The 19,162-nt window shown below is 45.9% G+C and overlaps 1 protein-coding gene across 1 annotated transcript in view; it reads right to left on the reverse strand.

The window, feature by feature from the left end:
* The window catches only part of LOC124596227 (cyclic nucleotide-gated cation channel alpha-3), a 1,106,485-nt gene that overhangs the window by 600,882 nt on the left and 486,441 nt on the right, over positions 1-19,162 (reverse strand). Inside the window, 3 exon segments of the mRNA XM_047135285.1 lie at positions 1,187-1,201; positions 2,228-2,270; positions 9,038-9,285. Of these exon segments, the coding sequence (XP_046991241.1) occupies positions 1,187-1,201; positions 2,228-2,270; positions 9,038-9,285 (306 nt within the window).

Genomic DNA, 19,162 nt, shown 5'->3' on the forward strand with positions numbered 1-19,162 from the left:
CGGTGCGATGGCTCTGTCCGCCGTGGTCGTCACAACTATAAGTTTGCTCGATTTACTCTTGATTAATCCAATCGCTGGTTCCCAAGCCTTGCTAAGATCATAGCCACAGTCACGGTTTATGAGGTCGTCATTGGTGGGAATTTCGATGGCCTCTCTAACAACGCTGTCCCAGTATCTCGACGTCTGTACCAGAATCCTCGTGCGGTCATACTCCATGGCGTGATTTTCCAACAAACAATGTTCAGCGACCGCCGACTTGCTCGGATACATCAGTCGAGTGTGCCTCTGGTGTTCACGGCATCGATTCTCGACGGTACGCATCGTCTGACCAATATACGACTTGCCACATTGACACGGAATCTGGTACACGCCGGCCTTCCTCAAACCGAGGTCATCTTTGGCGCTCCCCACCAGTGCACGAGTTTTATTTGGAGGACAAAACACAGTTCCGACCCGGTGTTTCTTCAGAATGTGGGCGATTTTCCCCGAGAGTGCGCCTGTGTATGGAATAAATGCAGTGCCTACCTCCTCCCTCGTGACTTCATCCATCTCAACAGGTTGTGCTGCAGTGGTTGGGCGGAGAGCACGTTGAATCTGCCACTCTGAGTATCCATTTTTTCGAAATACAGTTCTCAGATGTTCCAATTCCTGGGGTAGACTCTCTGCGTCAGAGATAGTGCGCGCCCTATGTACTAGAGTTTTAAGTACCCCATTCCTCTGTGAAGGGTGGTGGCAGCTGTCTGCGTGCAAATTCAGATCAGTGTGCGTTGTCTTCCGATACACCCCATGACCTTGGGTGCCGTCAGCCCTTCTCTTGACCAAGATGTCAAGAAAAGGTAATTTACCCTCCATTTCAGTCTCCACAGTGAATTTGATGTTGGGGTGTATGGAGTTTAAATGTGCAAGGAAGTCAAGGAGTTTATCCATACCATGTGGCCAGATGACGAACGTGTCGTCCACGTAACGGAAAAAGCAAGTAGGTTTCCATACGGATGACGACAGGGCTTCCTCCTCGAAGTTCTCCATGTAAAAATTCGCTACTACCGGTGAGAGTGGGCTACCCATGGCGACTCCCTCCGTTTGGTCGTAGTATTCTCCATTAAAAAGAAAATACGTGGAAGTCAAGACATGCCTAAAAAGTTCAATGGTCTTCTCGTCAAACTTCCGACTAATCAATTCTAGTGACTCTCGCAGGGGTACCCTCGTAAACAAGGAAACGACGTCAAAACTCACCATGATATCTGACTCATCCAACCTGAAGCTATCAAGGCGTTTAACAAAATCCACGGAATTACGGATGCGATGAGGGCATTTACCCACATAAGGACTTAATATTCCCGGCACGTTCACAGGAGCTCAGTCCGTCAGTTCACCTGATGATGGCGACATGTATGATCGCCGAAATATTGTGCCCGTTGGACACTATAGACCGGCAGCACACCCGTGGATATTTTGATTATCAAATACGCCGGGAGAAACTCAAGAATCATATTTCAATAGTGTTCCTCGAAAAGAACGTCGACCTCCCTCCAGCGATTCCCATTTTAGTGCTCGAAGCATGTCCGTAACATGATAATTGAAAAACAGTCTTCATCGCATATTTCTTTTAATCAGAGTGCCCGGTTTCAATCCTAAAGGATCATCCTCAGACTCCAGAACGGCAAGTTGACTTCCATGGAGTAAGCTGAGTCGATCCACGACGCTGAACTGACTGCTGTCAGCGTCGTAGATCGGCGCAGCCTGCTCCATGGAAGACCACCTGCCGTTCCGGAGTCTGAAGATGATCCTTAAGGATTGAAGTCGGTTACCCCGAATAAAAGAAATTTGCGATGAAGACTGTTTTTTAATTATCATATTAATGGAAGATTGCTGACAACGTTTTCAAAAATTTTATGTCCATAACACTTGCGTGTTGCTCGAACCTACCAGAACCAATGTAGCAGCCCGCCTCTTAACTGTTTCGATGTCTTCTTTCAGTCCGAACTGGTTCGGATCCCAAACACCAGTGTAGTACTCAAAAATTGGCCATACTAGCGTCCTACATGCGGTATCCTTTACAGATGAACTACATTTTTCCAGAATTCTTCCAATAAACCGACGTCAACCTTTCGCTTTCCCTATCACAACCTGCGACCGTAGCAACGGCGCAGTTCCGGATTGAAGCACCTAGAACCGCTCGGTGACATCGGCCTGCTCATGCACGTTCCATTTCATATCGCTTTGCAACGTTACACCCAGATAATGAAACGACGTGAGTATGTCAAGGAGGACTCTACTACTCCTGTATCCGAAAATCACTGTTTTGTTTTTCCTACTCATCCGCATTAACCTACATTTTTCTACATTTACAGCTAGCTGCCATTCATTACACTAACTGGAAAGCATCTAAGTCGTCTTGTATCCTCCTACAATCGCTCGGCTTCGACACCTTACCGTATCCCACAGCATCGTCAGTGAAAACCACAGTTTGCTTCCCACCCCGTCCACCAAATCATCTACGTATATAAATAACAACAGCGGTCCTGCCACATTTCCCTGGGCAATCGTGACGATACTTTTGTCTGTGATTAACACTCGCCATCGAGGGCAACGTACTGGTTGCTATAACTTAAGAAGTCTTCGAGCTACGTACATAACTGTGAATCAGTTCCGTATGCTCGTATCTTCTTTAACAGTGTGGAATGGGGCTCAGTGTCAAACGCTTCCTAAAATCTAGAAATACGGAATCTGTCTGTTGCCCGTCATCCATAGTTCTCAGCATATTACGTGACAAATGGGCAAGCTGAGTTTCGCACGGGCGATGCTTTACTAAAACGATGCTGATTCGTGGACATCAGGTTCTGGACCTGAAGAAAAATTTATTGAATTCCACATGAGAATACATTCAAGGATTCAGCAGCAGATGGATGTTAGGGATGTTGATCTGTAGTTCTGTGGGTCTGCATTTTTGCCCTTCTTATATGGAAGAATCATTTACGCAGTTTTCCAGTAGCTTTGAACTTTGTGCTGCTTGTGGGATTCGCGATAAATGCAAGCTAGGTGAGAGGCCAATACCGTAGAGTACCCTTTGAAAAAGCGAATTGGGATTCCATCCGGACCTAGTGACATATTTGTTTTCAACTCTTTCAGTTGTTACTGTGTCGTCAGTACGGGAGTCTATTCGATGTTAAACGACGGTATGTTTGTACGCTTTTCCTGCGTGAACGATTTCCTGAATGTGAAATTTAAAACCTCGCCTTTCGTTTTGCTGTCTTCAACTGCCACACCACTGACTGGGTGGAAACCTTAGACCCACTTAGCGATTTTACGTAGAACCAGGGTTTTCTCGGATTCTCTGTCAGATCATTTGCTAAGGTATGACGGTGGTAGTGGCTGCGTGCTTCGCGCATAAATATCTTCACAGATTCATGAATCTCTAATAACATTTGTTCGTAGTCATTTACGTGTTCTCTGTTGAACAGAGAGTGCGACAGCCTCTGCTTCCTCACTGTGGTGGTCATGCAGGGAATAAAAAATCCCATGTTTGTGTGCTAACGTCTACGCCGAAACGTGATAAAGAATCGTGGAGGGTCACAAAACGTTTGGCGGGTAGACAAAAGTAGAAAAAATATTCTGTAGCAGAAAAACATTACGTAAAGTTTATCTAGAACTAGATGACAAACCCGCCAATTTACTATTCGAAACGAAAATAAAACAATGAGTTGTGCTTTTAGTGTAATATCGAAAAAAAATTATTTCCATGTATTCGGGAAACACCTTTGCAAATGTGTAAAAGTCGTACAAAGAAATGTGTATTATGCACAAACGTATAAATACAATATAGCGGAAAGTTTCTGTACACTGATCACAGCTGTCTACAAGACGTTTTTGTAAACTTATCTTATGGCAACGTCTCTTCATAGCTCTACAGACAGCTATTGTCCCGCGGGAGGTTCTAGTCGTCCCTCGAGCATGTGTGTGTGTGTGTGTGTGTGTGTGTGTGTGTGTGTGTGTGTGTGTATGTGTGTGAGTATGTGTGTGTGTGTGCGTGTGTTGTTCTTAACATAAGTTCATTTCAGTTAGATTAAATAGTGTGTAAGTCCAGGGACCGATGACCTCAGCAGTTTTGTCCCTTAGGAATTCACACACATTTGAACATTTGAATATATATTGTTTTCGTCTACAGTCGTTTGCACTTGGCAGTTCAAAGTTGTCAAAAGTGCTCCCAGGTGTTAGATATTTTCTTAAGGTGACTCGACTTGTAGGCATGTCTTAGTAGTAGAGAATAAATACACTGAAGAGACAAAGAATCTGGTAAAACTGCCTAATATCGTGTAGGGCCACCGCGAGCATGCAGAAGTGCTGCAACATGAAGTGACATAGACTCGACTAGTGCCTGAAGAAGTGATGGAGGGAATCCAGCACAGCTGTCCATAAATCCGTAAGAGTACACTGGGGTGATGGGGTGGAGATCTCTTTTGAACAGCACGTTGCAAGACATCCCAGATATGATCAATAATGTGCATGTCTGGGGAGTTTGGTAGCCAGAAGTGTGTTCTGGCTACCAAGAGTATTCGTGTAGCCACTCTGTAGCAATTATGGACGTATGCGGCCTACTGGAATTGTCCAAGTTCATCGGAATGCACAGTGGACACGAATGGATGCAGGTGATCAGATACTATGTTTATGTACGTGTCACCTGTCGAGTCGTATCTAGTATCAGAGGTCCCAAATCACTCCAAATGCTCACGCCACACACTATTTCAGAGCCTCCACTAGCTTCAACAGTCCACTGCTGACATGCAGGGTCCGTGGATTCGTGAGGTTGTCCCCACACCCGTACGCATCCATCCGCTCGATACAGTTTGAAACGAGACTCATCCGATCAAGCAACATGTTTCCAGTCAACAGCCCAATGTCGGTACTGACGGGACAAGGTGAGGCGTAAAGCTTTGTGTCGTGCAGTCATCAAGGGTGAACGAGTGGGCCTTCGGCACCGAAAGCCCATACCGATGTTGTTTCGTTGAGTGGTTCGCACGCTGACACATGTTAATGGCCTTACAGAAATCTGCGGCAATTTTCGGAAGGGCTGCACTTCTGTCACGTTGAGCGATTCTCATCAGTCGTCGTTGGTACCGTTCTTTCAGGATCTTTTTCCAGTTAAGCGATGTCGGAGATTTGATGTTTTACCGGATTCCTGATATCTACGGTACAGTCGTGAAAATGTTGTACGGAAAAATCCCTACTTCATCGCTACCCCGGAGATGCTGTATCCCATCGTTCGTGCGTCGTGTATAATCCTACGTTCAAACTCAGTTAAATCTTGATGACCTGCCATTGCAGTAGCAGTAACCGATCTAACAACTGCGCCAGACACTTCTTGTCTTATACAGGCGTTGCCGACCGCAGCGCCGTTCTCTGCTTGTTTACATATCTCTGTATTGCAATACGCATGCCTATACTAGTTTCTTTGGCGCTTCAGTGTATATTAAAAATCCACGTTTAATACGGAGTTTTCTGACGCGTCTCAGTATTCATGGCGTCATATCTCTTGAAGTATGTGTCCTGCAGTGATATATTTTTGTCGCCCAGAAAGTTGCGTTAGATGTGAAGGATTGGAGCTAGCCTTGTGTGACTAGGCACTCTGCCGCTGTTTGACGATCTAGCTAAACGTCTTCGAGAAGCGCCGCTAATGCAATGAATCTATAGCAGGGGTTACCCACAAAATTTTCTCGAAGACCCCCTCATCGAGCATGATTGGTACCTTGTCATATCACAGTATCAAGTACCTGAAAAAGCCAAATTAAGAGTCTTTTTATAGGTTTTCTATTTGTGGTACTTAGAAAAAACATTGACATATTCATTATTGAAAAAATATTGAGCTTAAAACTTTTTCAATTTTGCCATCATTGTTATTGTTAAATTTTTGATTATTGCCCAAAATCTTTGTCTTCAAATCTGGGTGTTTAGTATAAGAAACTCCTTAAAAAAATAAAAAATGAGTATGAACCGAAAATGACAGGAAAAAATTAAAACTGAGTGTATTGGTCTTTCAAGTGAACTGCACTTGAGATTGCACTGAGTAGCTATGCGTGAAAAAATAAGAAAACACTAATTTCATACAAGGTATTATTTATTTGGAGGCGGCCGGTGTGGCTGAGCGGTTCTAGGCGCTGCAGTCTGGAACTGAGCGACCGCTACGGTCGCAGGTTCGAATCCTGCCTCGGACATGGATGTGTGTAATGTCCTTAGGCTAGTTAGGTTTAATTAGCTCTAAGTTCTAGGGGACTGATGACCTCAGATGTTAAGTTCCATAGTGCTCAGAGCCATTTGAACGATTTTTGAACCAAAGCACTGGCAACATATTAACAATGACCGATCGTCGTCTGAAATGCGAGTTTCAGTGTAAAGTGACTGTCAGTTTTCAGCTGCAAAGAGACAGCGCGCGCAGTCTAACGGCATACAGCAGAACTTTTGCCTCTGTCTAATTCTAGTTTTGCGCTAGAGTGTGCTAGTGTCAGCTGGCTCTAGGAAGACACTAGACACAGAAGTTAGCATTGGCTAAAGCTCTGCTCATACAGGAAGGGGCCAAAACAAAAAATCTGTTATCATACGAAATACATTTCATATATTTTTTTATTCTAATAGCATCTTGCGGACCCCTCTGCCATAGCTCGCGGACAACTGGGGGTCCGTGGACTACCTGTTGGGGTTGATAATGCTATTGTTTTACACTTTTTTTGATTATTATATTCTCAAATCTTACCGTTTGTTGAATGAGTTTGGCAAGCCACGTGTTCTTTTGTTCACGTTAAGCAACACGTGGTTTCTCCCAGAGAGATCTTACTTGACTCCTATTAACCTTGAAAGCAAAGTTCTACTCAAATTCAGGCACATTTATGGGTTGCGTGGGCGATCTAGAGTCTAGTAAGTTGTTCCCATGTCTTCTTTCCATACATCAAAGCTTCTGCTTCTTGTTTTAGCACCTGTGTATTTGTGTAATTGCGCAATAGTTCCACGGACCATGACCGTATTATTGCAACGGTCATCCAACACTGATCAACAGGATTGTCAGTAACAGAAAATGGAAAGTCAAAACGACCCCATCGAAAAACAGTCTGTCCTTTCAACACATCAACCAGAACGGACGAACTGGCGTTCATCGTCTCCGCGCCCGGCTGGTGTCACGGCTAAAGCTCCTAAGCGCTACGCCGGGATAAGCGCACTCAGCCCGGCACGTGACCTTGGGTGAGGTGGCGGCTATACGTAGCGTGTTTCCGGTAGCTGTCGCATAGTCAACAGCTTGCCTCGTCGCAGATGTATCGGTGCTTGAATTACGTAACCATTGCGGCACCTCGCCTCAACCTCTCGGTACCAACAATATTCTACTGTGTTTCTGTAAAGTAGTTAACATATTTCTGAGACAACATTCAGAATTGATTTCATTAATGTGGAGGTACTTTGATTAATCGGTATGTTTAGGTTGCAATGATATTATTCTTTTGTGCATTCCTTTTTTGTCACTATGATCTTTGGCGTACTTGTAACTCTGATTTTTGGGCTCGTAAGCGGTTATTAGAGAGTCAAGTCTTGGTCGTCATGTTGAAAAGACGCAAATTGTAGTCAGTTTATAAAATGTGAACTTTAACAGTGAGGAAGATATTTTCAAGTATGTTTTATATTGTGAAGTGATGTTTTGCGTGTTACGTGATATTGCAACAAAAGGAATAAAAAAGAAGTGTAACTTAAATTCGTAGTGCTGATTACTTTTTTACATCACCATTGTGCTAACTTTCAAAGGTTTAATCTTCAAGAATGGTACGTGAAACACATCTATAAAACTTTTGAATATCGCTGAATAACACCTACGCCTCTTTGCATCCGAGCTTGGAATCATCACTACCTAGATTTTCGACGATAGAGCCATGAATTCACAACGAGACTAGCGTGGGAAACACGGAAAGATGAGCGACTAGTTTATCCATTATTTCATGAAATGGCTTTATTAACTTTGCTCTAATGACACCTGCCACATAATATAACTTTGTTGTTGCCCGAAAATGCAGTATTTAGCAGCGTGAGCAACACCTCAATCATAATTAATTTTTGACCTTCGTTGTGGTAGGGTTGTTAGACAGGATACATCGTGTCTTCCGTTGGAGGCCTACTATTTACAAGTCTATTTGGACGTCGAGACTGAATATAATATGAACGTCAGTTCGTCCGTTCTGGTTGATGTGTTGAAATGACAGACTGTTTCTCGAGGAGGTCGCTTTGACTTTTCATTTTCTGTTACTGACAATCTTGTTGGTTAGTGTTGGATGACCGTTGCAATAAAATGTATTGATACAACTACGAAGTCTAGAATGAGATTTTCACTCTGCAGCGGAGTGTGCGGTGATACGAAACTTCCTGGCAGATTAAAATTGTGTACCTGACCGATAGTCGAACTCGGGACCCGTGCCCTTCGCGGGCAACTGCTCTACCATCTGAGCTACCAAAGCACGACTCACGGACGGTCCCCACAGCTATATTTCTGCCAGTATCTCGTCTCCTACCTTCCAAACTTTACAGACGCTCTCCTGCGAACCTTGCAGAACTAGCACTCCTGAAAGAAAGGATACTGAAGAGACATGGCTTAGCCACAGCCTGGGGGATGTTTCCAGAATGAGAGAGAGCTTCTGTAAAGTTTGGAAGGCAGAAGTAAAGCTGTGAGGACCGGGTGTGAGTCGTGCTTCGCTAGCTCAGATGGTAGAGCACTTGCCTGCGAAAGGCAAAGTTCCCGAGTTCGAGTCTCGGTCGGGCACACAGTTTTAATCCGCCAGGAAGTTTCAACTACGAAGTCTACTGCAACGTCTTTGGAGCAGGTACTTCCTCGTGAAGTTTTGGGTTATGGGACGTACATGATTACCATGTCCGAAGTTCGTGCTGTTGGAGATACATGAACAAATTTATTTTATTGATAAGCCATCGTGTGTAAGGACCGTACAACCATCTGGTCGAGAGAGACTCAGTGGTGCGAGGTTCGAGACTGTGGAGCGCTGGCTGCGCCGCCTACTCACCGGGGCCCATGCTGCCCGAGGCGCGCTCGCCCCAGCGGCCGAGCAGGGAGGGCGCGTCGGCGCCGCAGCCGGCGGCGGACTTGGCGAAGGCGGCGGTGGCGGGCGGCAGCTTGAGGCGGCCGCGCAGCTCGCGCCGGCGCGCCTTCCGCGACAGGTCCAGCTCGCTGGCCGCCGTCGACACCGCCGCCGCGCGGTTCACGTACGCCGCCGACAGCGAGTCCCGCGACGACGAGAAGTACGACCGCTGCGGCACACACCGGCACACCGGCCCGCTCAGCGCGGCGCTCCTGCGTCTCAAGCAAAGTGCGTCAGTCTGCGTGTAAGAACAGGTGATCCCGTATCTGAAGCAGACAGACACAGTGTACCACCCGTCCCGTCACATGCACTGATCAGCCACAACATTATGACCATCGTTCCACTATCAATATAAACCCGTCCAGCCTGCAGCAGCGTCACCTGGTGAGGAATGACTGGCCGGCCGAAGTGGCCGTGCCGCTAAAGGCGATGCAGTCTGGAACCGCAAGACCGCTACGGTCGCAGGTTCGAATCCTGCCTCGGGCATGGATGTTTGTGATGTCCTTAGGTTAGTTAGGTTTAACTAGTTCTAAGTTCTAGGAGACTAATGACCTCAGCAGTTGAGTCCCATAGTGCTCAGAGCCAATTGAAACTTTTTTTTTTTGAGGAATGACTGTTAGTTAGAGACATGTATCACTGCCGTCCGAGTGTAGCGTGAGGAAGGCACGCGATCTATCTGAATCTGACCGAGGGCAGACTGTCATTGCCTGGAGGCTCAGCAAGAGCATTTCAGAAACTAAGCTACTGGCCATTAAAATTGCTACACCAAGAAGAAATGCAGATGATAAACGGGTATTCATTGGACAAATACATTATACTAGAACTGACATGTGATTACATGTTCACGCAATTTGGGTGCGTAGATCCTGAGAAAACTGTACCCAGAAAAACCACCCCTGGCCGTAATAACGGCCTTGATATGCCTGGGCATTGAGAAACAGAGCTCGGATGGCGTGTACAGGTACAGCTGCCCATGCAGCTCCAACACGATACCACAGTTCATCAAGAGTAGTGAGTGTCGTATTGTGACGAGCCAGTTGCTCGGCCATCATAGACCAGACGTTTGCAGTTGGTGAGAGATCTGGAGAGCTGGCCAGGGCAGCAGTCGAACATTTTCTGTATCCAGAAAGGCCCGTACAGGACCTGCAACATGCGGTCGTGCATTATCCGGCTGAAATGTAGAGTTTCGCAGAGATCGAATGAAGGGTAGAGCCACCGGTCGTAACACATCTGAAATGTAACGTCCACAGTTCAAAGTGCCGTCAATCCGAACAAGAGGTGACTGAGACGTGCAACCAATGGCACCCCATAACATCAGGCCGGGTGATACGCCAGTATGGTGATGACGAATACACGCTTCCGATGTGCGTTTACCACGATGTCGCCAAACACGGATGCGGCCATCATGATGCTGTAAACAGAACCTGGATTCATATGAAAAAATGACGTTTGCCATTCGTACACCCAGGTTCGTCGTTGAGTACGCCATCGCAGCCTCGCGGGATTAGTCGAGCGGTCTTGGGCATAGCAGTCATGGATTGTGGGGCTGGTCACGGCGGAGGTTCGAGTCCTCCCTTGGGCATGGGTGTGTGTCTTTGTCCTTAGGATAATTTAGGTTAAGTAATGTGTAAGCTTAGGGACTGGTGATCTCAGCAGTTAAGTCCCATAGGATTTCACACACATTTGAACAGTTTTTGAACACCATCGCAGGCGATCCTGTCTGTGATGTAGAGTCAAAGGGTAACAGCAGCCATGGTTTCCGAGCTGATAGTCCATGCTGCTGCAAACGTCGTCGAACTGTTCGTGCAGATGGTTGTTGTCTTGGAAACGTCCCCATCTGTTTACTTAGGGATCAAGACGTGGCTGCACGATCCGTTACAGCCATGCGTATCAGATGCCTGTCATCTCGACTGCTAGTGATACGAGGCCGTTGTGATTCAGCACGGCGTTCCGTATTACCCTCCTGAACCCACCGAGTCCATATTCTGCTGACAGTCATTGCATCTTCACCAACGCTAGCAGCAATGTTGTGATACGATAAACCGCAATGGTCATAGGCTACAATCCGACCCTTATCAAAGTGGGAATCGTGATGGTACGCATTTCTCCTCCTTACACGAGGCATCACAACAACGTCTCGCCAGGCAACGCCGGTCAACTGCTGTCTGTGTATGAGAAATCGGTTGGAAACTTTCCTCATGTCAGCAAGTAGTAGGTGTCGCCACCGGCGCCAACCTTGTGTGAATGCTATGAAAAGGTAATCACTTGCGTATCACAGCATCTTCTTCCTGTCGGTTACATTTCGCGTCTGTAGCACGTCATCTTCGTGGTGTAGCAATTTTAGTGGCCGGTAGTGTACATGAATTGTCGGGTATTCGAGGACTGCTGCGTTGAGTCTCTTCAACAAGTGGCGAAACCAAGTTGAAACCACACCCAGATGTCTTAGGTTTGGGCGGCCACACCTCATTACAGATGTCAGACGTCGTAGGCCGGACAGACTGGTACAACAGGACACAAGACGAACTGTGGCAGAAATAATATCAGACTTTTATGCCTGGTAGAATACAAATGTGTCTGAACACATAGTGCTCCGAGCATTCCCAACAGCGGGTCCTCCGCAGCCGATGACCCATGCATTAGCCAATGTTAACACCACGACATCGGCTACTACGAATGTAACGGGTGGGTCACCATCGCCACTGGACGCTGGCGCACTGGAAGAGCGTTACTTGATCTGGTGCATCCCGATACCTCCTTCATCATGCACATAGGAGTGCGCGAATACGTCGTCTTCCAGGGAAACAGCTCCTTGGCACCTGTACTGCGGGGCGGAGACAAGCTGGCGGCGGCTCCATTATGCTCTGGGGAACATTCGCGTAGGCATTCATTGGTCCAGTGTACCCCGTGGAAGGTACCACGACAACCGAGGAATGTCTTACATTGGTTGCACAGGATGTACATCCCTTCATGTCGATCACGATTTCCTACGACAGTGGCAGTTTTCAAAAACATAGTGCTCCCTGTCACAAGGTTAGGACTGTGGTGGAGTGGTTCAAGGGACACAGTGGCGGGTTCCAGTTGATGTGATGGCTCTCTAGCTCGCCAGACGTGAAGCTGCCCGTAGACATCTGGGATGTGATTTACATGACGTCAAGAGCACATCGACCCTTCCCCGGAATCTACCGGAATAAGGTGACTTGAGTGTGCAGACGTGGTACCAACTCCCTCCAGCGGCCTAGCGAGGCATCATTGCTTCCTTGCCACGAATCGTTGCGTTATATGTGCCAAAGGTGGATATACCGGCTATTACGTATGTAGTCATAATGTTCTGGCTGATCAGTCTACAATGAAGAAAATTCACAAAATTCACAAAAACGAGTAAACAGCTACATGTGGTCGCATGATCATACTGAGTAAGATATCGTTTCAGTGTATACACGACGACATCGCAGCAATAATCGTGCAGCAGTGTCGATGTAGGTAGAGGAAACTGGAAAGAATGGTAATACAATAGTGGAGTCTATAACATCGCCACAAAAGATTGACGGACCATGCAGAATTACTTGTGCGCCAACATAGTTCTCAGTAGTAATAGCAAATTATCAATTGCTTTATACGTTGTCAGGTGCGAACGCCTTCTCCTATAATAACGCGGCGTCTCTAAGTCGTTCAATGCTGCTGCACGTGCGGCTTCTCGACGACTGGCGCCGTCTTTCCAGATCCATTAATTATGTAAAACTTTCTTATCTAACTGCAGCTTGCGCTGCTGGCGCCTTATCTACATCCGGTCTGGGATTTTTAGCAATATTATCAATTTCAAGAAACTATCAGAAACAAACTTTTGGAATGTCAGGGCAGAATGCCGCCCTATGCTTAAGAACGCTATATGCGGGAGCAGGAAACAGCCAATGAAAACGACTGAGTTTAATTGGTTGTAATCGTTAAATGTTAAAATAAAGTGCCTTTAGGCTGGCAAAATCGAGTCGGCTTACATCTGTCGTTAGTGTACGAAGTGAATCTTGGGCCTAATGAGGCAGAGCTGATGTTTTGGTTGTATCAAACCGGGTGCGAGCGATTCTCATTGGTTAATACTAGTTTCACGCGAATACGGAAACCACAGAAGGAATTCGGTAAGTGCGGACCCGTTCATGGACATGGAATTTGGCTTAATCCGCCGATTTTCCATGCGAGCAATATAGGCACCCCAAAGGAAGAGGCTGCGTTGCGGAGCGTGGAGTCATTAGCTACCTACAGGTGGCGTCTGATGAACGACGCGCACTTGATGTAGTCTACAGTTAGTGCTACTGGGGTAGGGAGAATTTTAATCCTGTTCCGCTGGTCAAATCGAGGCAGGCGACCCATTTCTGGACAATGTCATACTGGTTCAGTACAGAACATTAGTCCGGGTTCGCTAACAAACGTTTCTGAGAAAATCTGAAGAGCAGGATGTCACGTAGTTTGGCTGTCGCGTCGCCTGGATGCCGGGTAGCGGCCGTGAATGGAGCACTGCGCGACGTCACAGGAGATCTGAGGAGTTGAGAAGTAGAAAGTAGTACCACTCCCCTTACAGAAAATGCAGCTAACGAAATATTTGGAAAAAAAATCAACAAATAGTTGTAGGCAAATGGATTGTAGTCGAGTACCACTTCCCTTAAAGAAAATGCAGCTACCGAAATAATTGAAAAAAAAAATTAACAAATAGTTCTAGGCAAATGGATTGTTGTTGTAGTTTGAGAGCATGTAAAAATAGGTTCCTCAAGCAAAAATACAACGGATACTGAAAATACCGCTTCAGTTGTAAGATTGAAAATAGTAGCAATACTGCAAGGTAGTTGATAGGTATTACATGGTGCAGGTCTTCTTGGCAGTGAGGGCTTTGAGGTTTAGCTACCTTCTATTTTGCTTAGTAGTGAGATGTTTTCGAATAGGAGCGGCACGTGGGTATGTTCTTTTACCTCTTGACTATGCCTAGTTATTCCATCGCACCATATGCGTTTCCACTAAATTTAAATTTGCATGCTTCTCATGGAAAAGAAAAAAAAGTCATTCTGCTTTACTGTTTATGCATAAACTGCAAGTCACCGGCCCCTAGTTACGAGTTTTACTACAGTTCTATACTGCCCTGTACATATGATCCTATACCACTCATAATGTACGCTTTTCATACAACTTTTTTTTGCATGTAAATCACTTACTCAAATTATGAACGGCCGGGGGTAGTTGGTCCCACTCTGTTCTTAGCGTCAACAGATGGCTGTATTTCTGCCAGTCGGGTTCACCAGTTTGCTTCCTCCGTCTACGCTACTCCGCGCTCTGCACTCGCTGGTGATACAGAGCGTCCTATACTCTCCATCGCGACGCTCAGGATCTCAGCACAAAATGTAAGTGATGATGATGATGATGATGATGATGATGATGACTGGTTCGTGGGGAACTCAACTGCGCGGTTATCAGCGCCCATACAAATTTCGAACTTTTGCTTAGCCCAATCTCGCCACTTTCATGATGATGTTGAAATGTTGAGGACAACACAAACACCCAGTCATCTCGAGGCAAAGTGTAAGTGTCCTGGTGTTCATTACATACTCCTTTACCCAGGCTGTTGTCCGTTGTGTTGTCTGGTAGCATTTTGGCCTTGATTTACGTTTTAGCGCACCTATCCCGACTCCTGTTTTCTAAAAATGTTGTATGATACTTCTTCTGTTGTTTTCTCACGTATACTACTGTTTGTAAAAACTACACTCCTGGAAATTGAAATAAGAACACCGTGAATTCATTGTCCCAGGAAGGGGAAACTTTATTGACACATTCCTGGGGTCAGATACATCACATGATCACACTGACAGAACCACAGGCACATTGACACAGGCAACAGAGCATGCACAATGTCGGCACTAGTACAGTGTATATCCACCTTTCGCAGCAATGCAGGCTGCTATTCTCCCATGGAGACGATCTTAGAGATGCTGGATGTAGTCCTGTGGAACGGCTTGCCATGCCATTTCCACCTGGCGCCTCAGTTGGACCAGCGTTCGTGCTGGACGTGCAGACCGCGTGAGACGACGCTTCATCCAGTCCCAAACATGCTCAATGGGGGGCAGATCCGGAGATCTTGCTGGCCAGGGTAGTTGACTTACACCTTCTAGAGCACGTTGGGTGGCACGGGATACATGCGGACGTGCATTGTCCTGTTGGAACAGCAAGTTCCCTTGCCGGTCTAGGAATGGTAGAACGATGGGTTCGATGACGGTTTGGATGTACCGTGCACTATTCAGTGTCCCCTCGACGATCACCAGTGGTGTACGGCCAGTGTAGGAGATCGCTCCCCACACCATGATGCCTGGCGTTGGCCCTGTGTGCCTCGGTCGTATGCAGTCCTGATTGTGGCGCTCACCTGCACGGCGCCAAACACGCATACGACCATCATTGGCACCAAGGCAGAAGCGATTCTCATCGCTGAAGACGACACGTCTCCACTCGTCCCTCCATTCACGCCTGTCGCGACACCACTGGAGGCGGGCTGCACGATGTTGGGGCGTGAGCGGAAGACGGCCTAACGGTGTGCGGGACCGTAGCCCAGCTTCATGGAGACGGTTGCGAATGGTCCTCGCCGATACACCAGGAGCAACAGTGTCCGTAATTTGCTGGGAAGTGGCGGTGCGGTCCCCTACGGCACTGCGTAGGATCCTACGGTCTTGGCGTGCATCCGTGCGTCGCTGCGGTCCGGTCCCAGGTCGACGGGCACGTGCACCTTCCGCCGACCACTGGCGACAACATCGATGTACTGTGGAGACCTCACGCCCCACGTGTTGAGCAATTCGGCGGTACGTCCACCCGGCCTCCCGCATGCCCACTATACGCCCTCACTCAAAGTCCGTCAACTGCACATACGGTTCACGTCCACGCTGTCGCGGCATGCTACCAGTGTTAAAGACTGCGATGGAGCTCCGTATGCCACGGCAAACTGGCTGACACTGACGGCGGCGGTGCACAAATGCTGCGCAGCTAGCGCCATTCGACGGCCAACACCGCGGTTCCTGGTGTGTCCGCTGTGCCGTGCGTGTGGTCATTGCTTGTACAGCCCTCTCGCAGTGTCCGGAGCAAGTATGGTGGGTCTGACACACCGGTGTCAATGTGTTCTTTTTTCCATTTCCAGGAGTGTATTATTAGCTTTGGTATTACGATTATTTTTGGTATTACACTTGATGACGGGCATGTAACAGCCCAAAACCGGTCGTGATAGAATCTCTGGAAAATAAAAGAAAACAAAAAACTTACGACTGAAGCGGTATGTTCAGTCTCTACTATCATTCTCAGTTGTGGATGTTCCTCCGGCAGGATTGTTTGTAAAAATACAGTAAGGAGAAATTGCTAAGTTTTGGGCACTGTTCCTGGATAATGGCTATAATCAATGAAGCACCTTAGCTGTGCTCTACGAACGTTTATTAGCTTCCTTTCAAATTACCAATACTTCTCTATTCAAAGAAAAATGGTTGAAAAGTGTGTGTACAGGGTGTTTAGGAACAGCCTGAAAAGCTTGTAACGGTGTCGCAGGGGAGATTGCGCTGAGAAATAATTAAGAAAATATTCTGTACGTTGTACAGTTTCTGTGTTCTGTAGCACTTAAATTAGGCAATCAGTTCGTTAAATGCGCACATTCCAGAAGCCCGCCAGAAGCGGTGTCTCCAAACAAGCTCTTCGCCTGGTTTCCTCCAACCGATCAGTCGTAGCTTTTGTTCACCTAGATTAAATCATCACTTCCGAAAAGGGCACAATTTAATTCGTAATGAATATTTCAACAACATGGCCAACTAATGTCTGTGCATTACCGCATTTTAGAACTTGCAAATGCTTGAATTTGCTCTCGTGGCTACTTGATTGGCTAACTTCGATGCAAAATAAATAACTCTGAAACGGCGCAACATTTCAGTTTTTTTTTGTAAGGTTTCTTCTCAGCACAACCTTTCGTGCAGATACCCTTACAAGCTTTTGAGACTGTTTCTGACCACCCTGTGTAGCATTGCAACCTCAAACAACCTCTGCAAAGACTTCAACGGGGCCACATTAGTACGGAAAAGGAGTTTCACATAAGGTCAGATATGGATTCAGTTACCTGACAGACCATGTTAAATATACGTATATAAAATAGTGGTGTTTAAGACCGACTTACAGAGGTTTTTGTTGGGCTGATATGCTATGAATACGACAAGCACTTCCCTTAGTCTTGTATTGTATGGGTCCCGCACGCATGAGTACTATTCTAGGATCGATCGCATGAGTATTTTGAAAGCTTGTGTAAGAGGTCCATGACTAAGGAATTTATTGCTAGCACACTCGAGCAGATGTAATTTCGATGGATTGCTCACGCGCTGCCTGCGATATGTAAGCTATTAGAGAATCTCAGACCGGAGAGCAGTGTTGTCAGCAGTAGTAGGAGTAGCAGCTGGCGGTCGGGAGTTTGGGCCGGTCGTGGAGAGCGATGGAGGTGCCTGATCGATGTAGTATAAGGTAAAAGCTGCCACGCGCATATGTAATTTGTAGCAACTAATTTTGTACTGTTGTTATATCAAGTCCCATGTAAATGTTTTTAAAAAAATCTGTTAATAATAATGTTTCTTATAATGATTACTTTTGACAATCATTAATCTGAATTCAAAGATTTTATAATTTTTCTTATTCATGGTCATCCCTATTATCGCAAAGAAAAATCATTTGCATCTTTTTATACATAACAAATCTAGTGGCCAGCATTGCACTGGGCTGTGCCAGAAAAATGTCATTATAGGAGCAGATATATACGCGTTATCCGGCGACTTAATTGAGGTAAGAATTTTCAGTTTATTCAGAATGATTTTTGAGGGCCATGACGCAGCATTGCTGACGTCCAGATTTTCCAGTTTAGGTTCACAGTCAGTTAATTATTGAAATGTTATATATGAGTCACAGTTTTATTGAGAGGTTAGTCACATTTTATTATTACGAGGTTACGGAAGTAAACTGATGAGAGGTTACGCTAAATGTAAATGTTATAACTATTTAAACTGTTGGGAGGTTATACATGAAATTTTAAACATTTTATAGTCTGTGATCCATCAACTGTATGCTATTCAATTACAGAACTTATATACAGCCACTTCGGTTGCGCGACCGAAGTGGCTGTATGTATGTTCTGTAATTATTTTGTAAGCACTGCGATTTGTGGACTGATTGAATTTTTTAGGATTCTACCGAAAAAAACGAGGTCCGCCACCTGTTTTACCTATGACTGAGTCTACGTGATCGTTCCATTTCACTTCCCTACAAACTGTTACACCCTGGTATTTGTATGAGCTACCGGATTCCAGCTGTGACTCCGTGTTTTAGTAATACGTTACTATGTTTTTATTTTCGTAAAGTGCACAACTTTGCACTTCTGAGTATTTAGAACAAGTTCTTTGTATCACTTTAAAATCTTATCAAAATTCGACAAAATTACTGCAGATTTTTTAATTCAGTACTTCATTAAAAATAAATTATTCAGCTGTGAAAAGTTTGAGGTTGGTATTAGTATTGTCTGTAAAGTCATTAATATTCTAGATGAACAGCAAGGTTTCCAATACTCTTTTCTGGGGCACAACTGAAGCTACAGCTGTCGATGACTGTCCATTCAAGATAAAATGATACGTCGTCCCTACCAAAAAATCCTCAATCCAGTCACAAATTTCGCTTGACATCCCATACAGTGGTACATTCTATAGTAAGCGTAGCTGTCGTGATGTGTATCTTTTCAGGATATCACACGAGATGAGTGCGAGTTGGCTTTGAAATGCCCGATGTTTTCAGAATTCGTCGTGGTTCGCATGGAGGTCACTCTGAGATACTTCATTACGTTTGAGCTCCGAATATGTTCTAAGATCCTACAACAAATGGATTTGACGGTAGTTTTGTGGGTCACTTCTAACTCACTTCCAAACAGTGATCATTGTTTGCCGGCCGGAGTGGCCGAGCGGTTCTAGGCGCTACAGTCTGGAACCGCGCAACTGCTACGGTGGCAGGTTCGAATCCTG

The sequence above is a fragment of the Schistocerca americana genome, chromosome 2 (genome assembly GCF_021461395.2).
Source record: "Schistocerca americana isolate TAMUIC-IGC-003095 chromosome 2, iqSchAmer2.1, whole genome shotgun sequence".
NCBI lineage: Eukaryota > Metazoa > Arthropoda > Insecta > Orthoptera > Acrididae > Schistocerca > Schistocerca americana.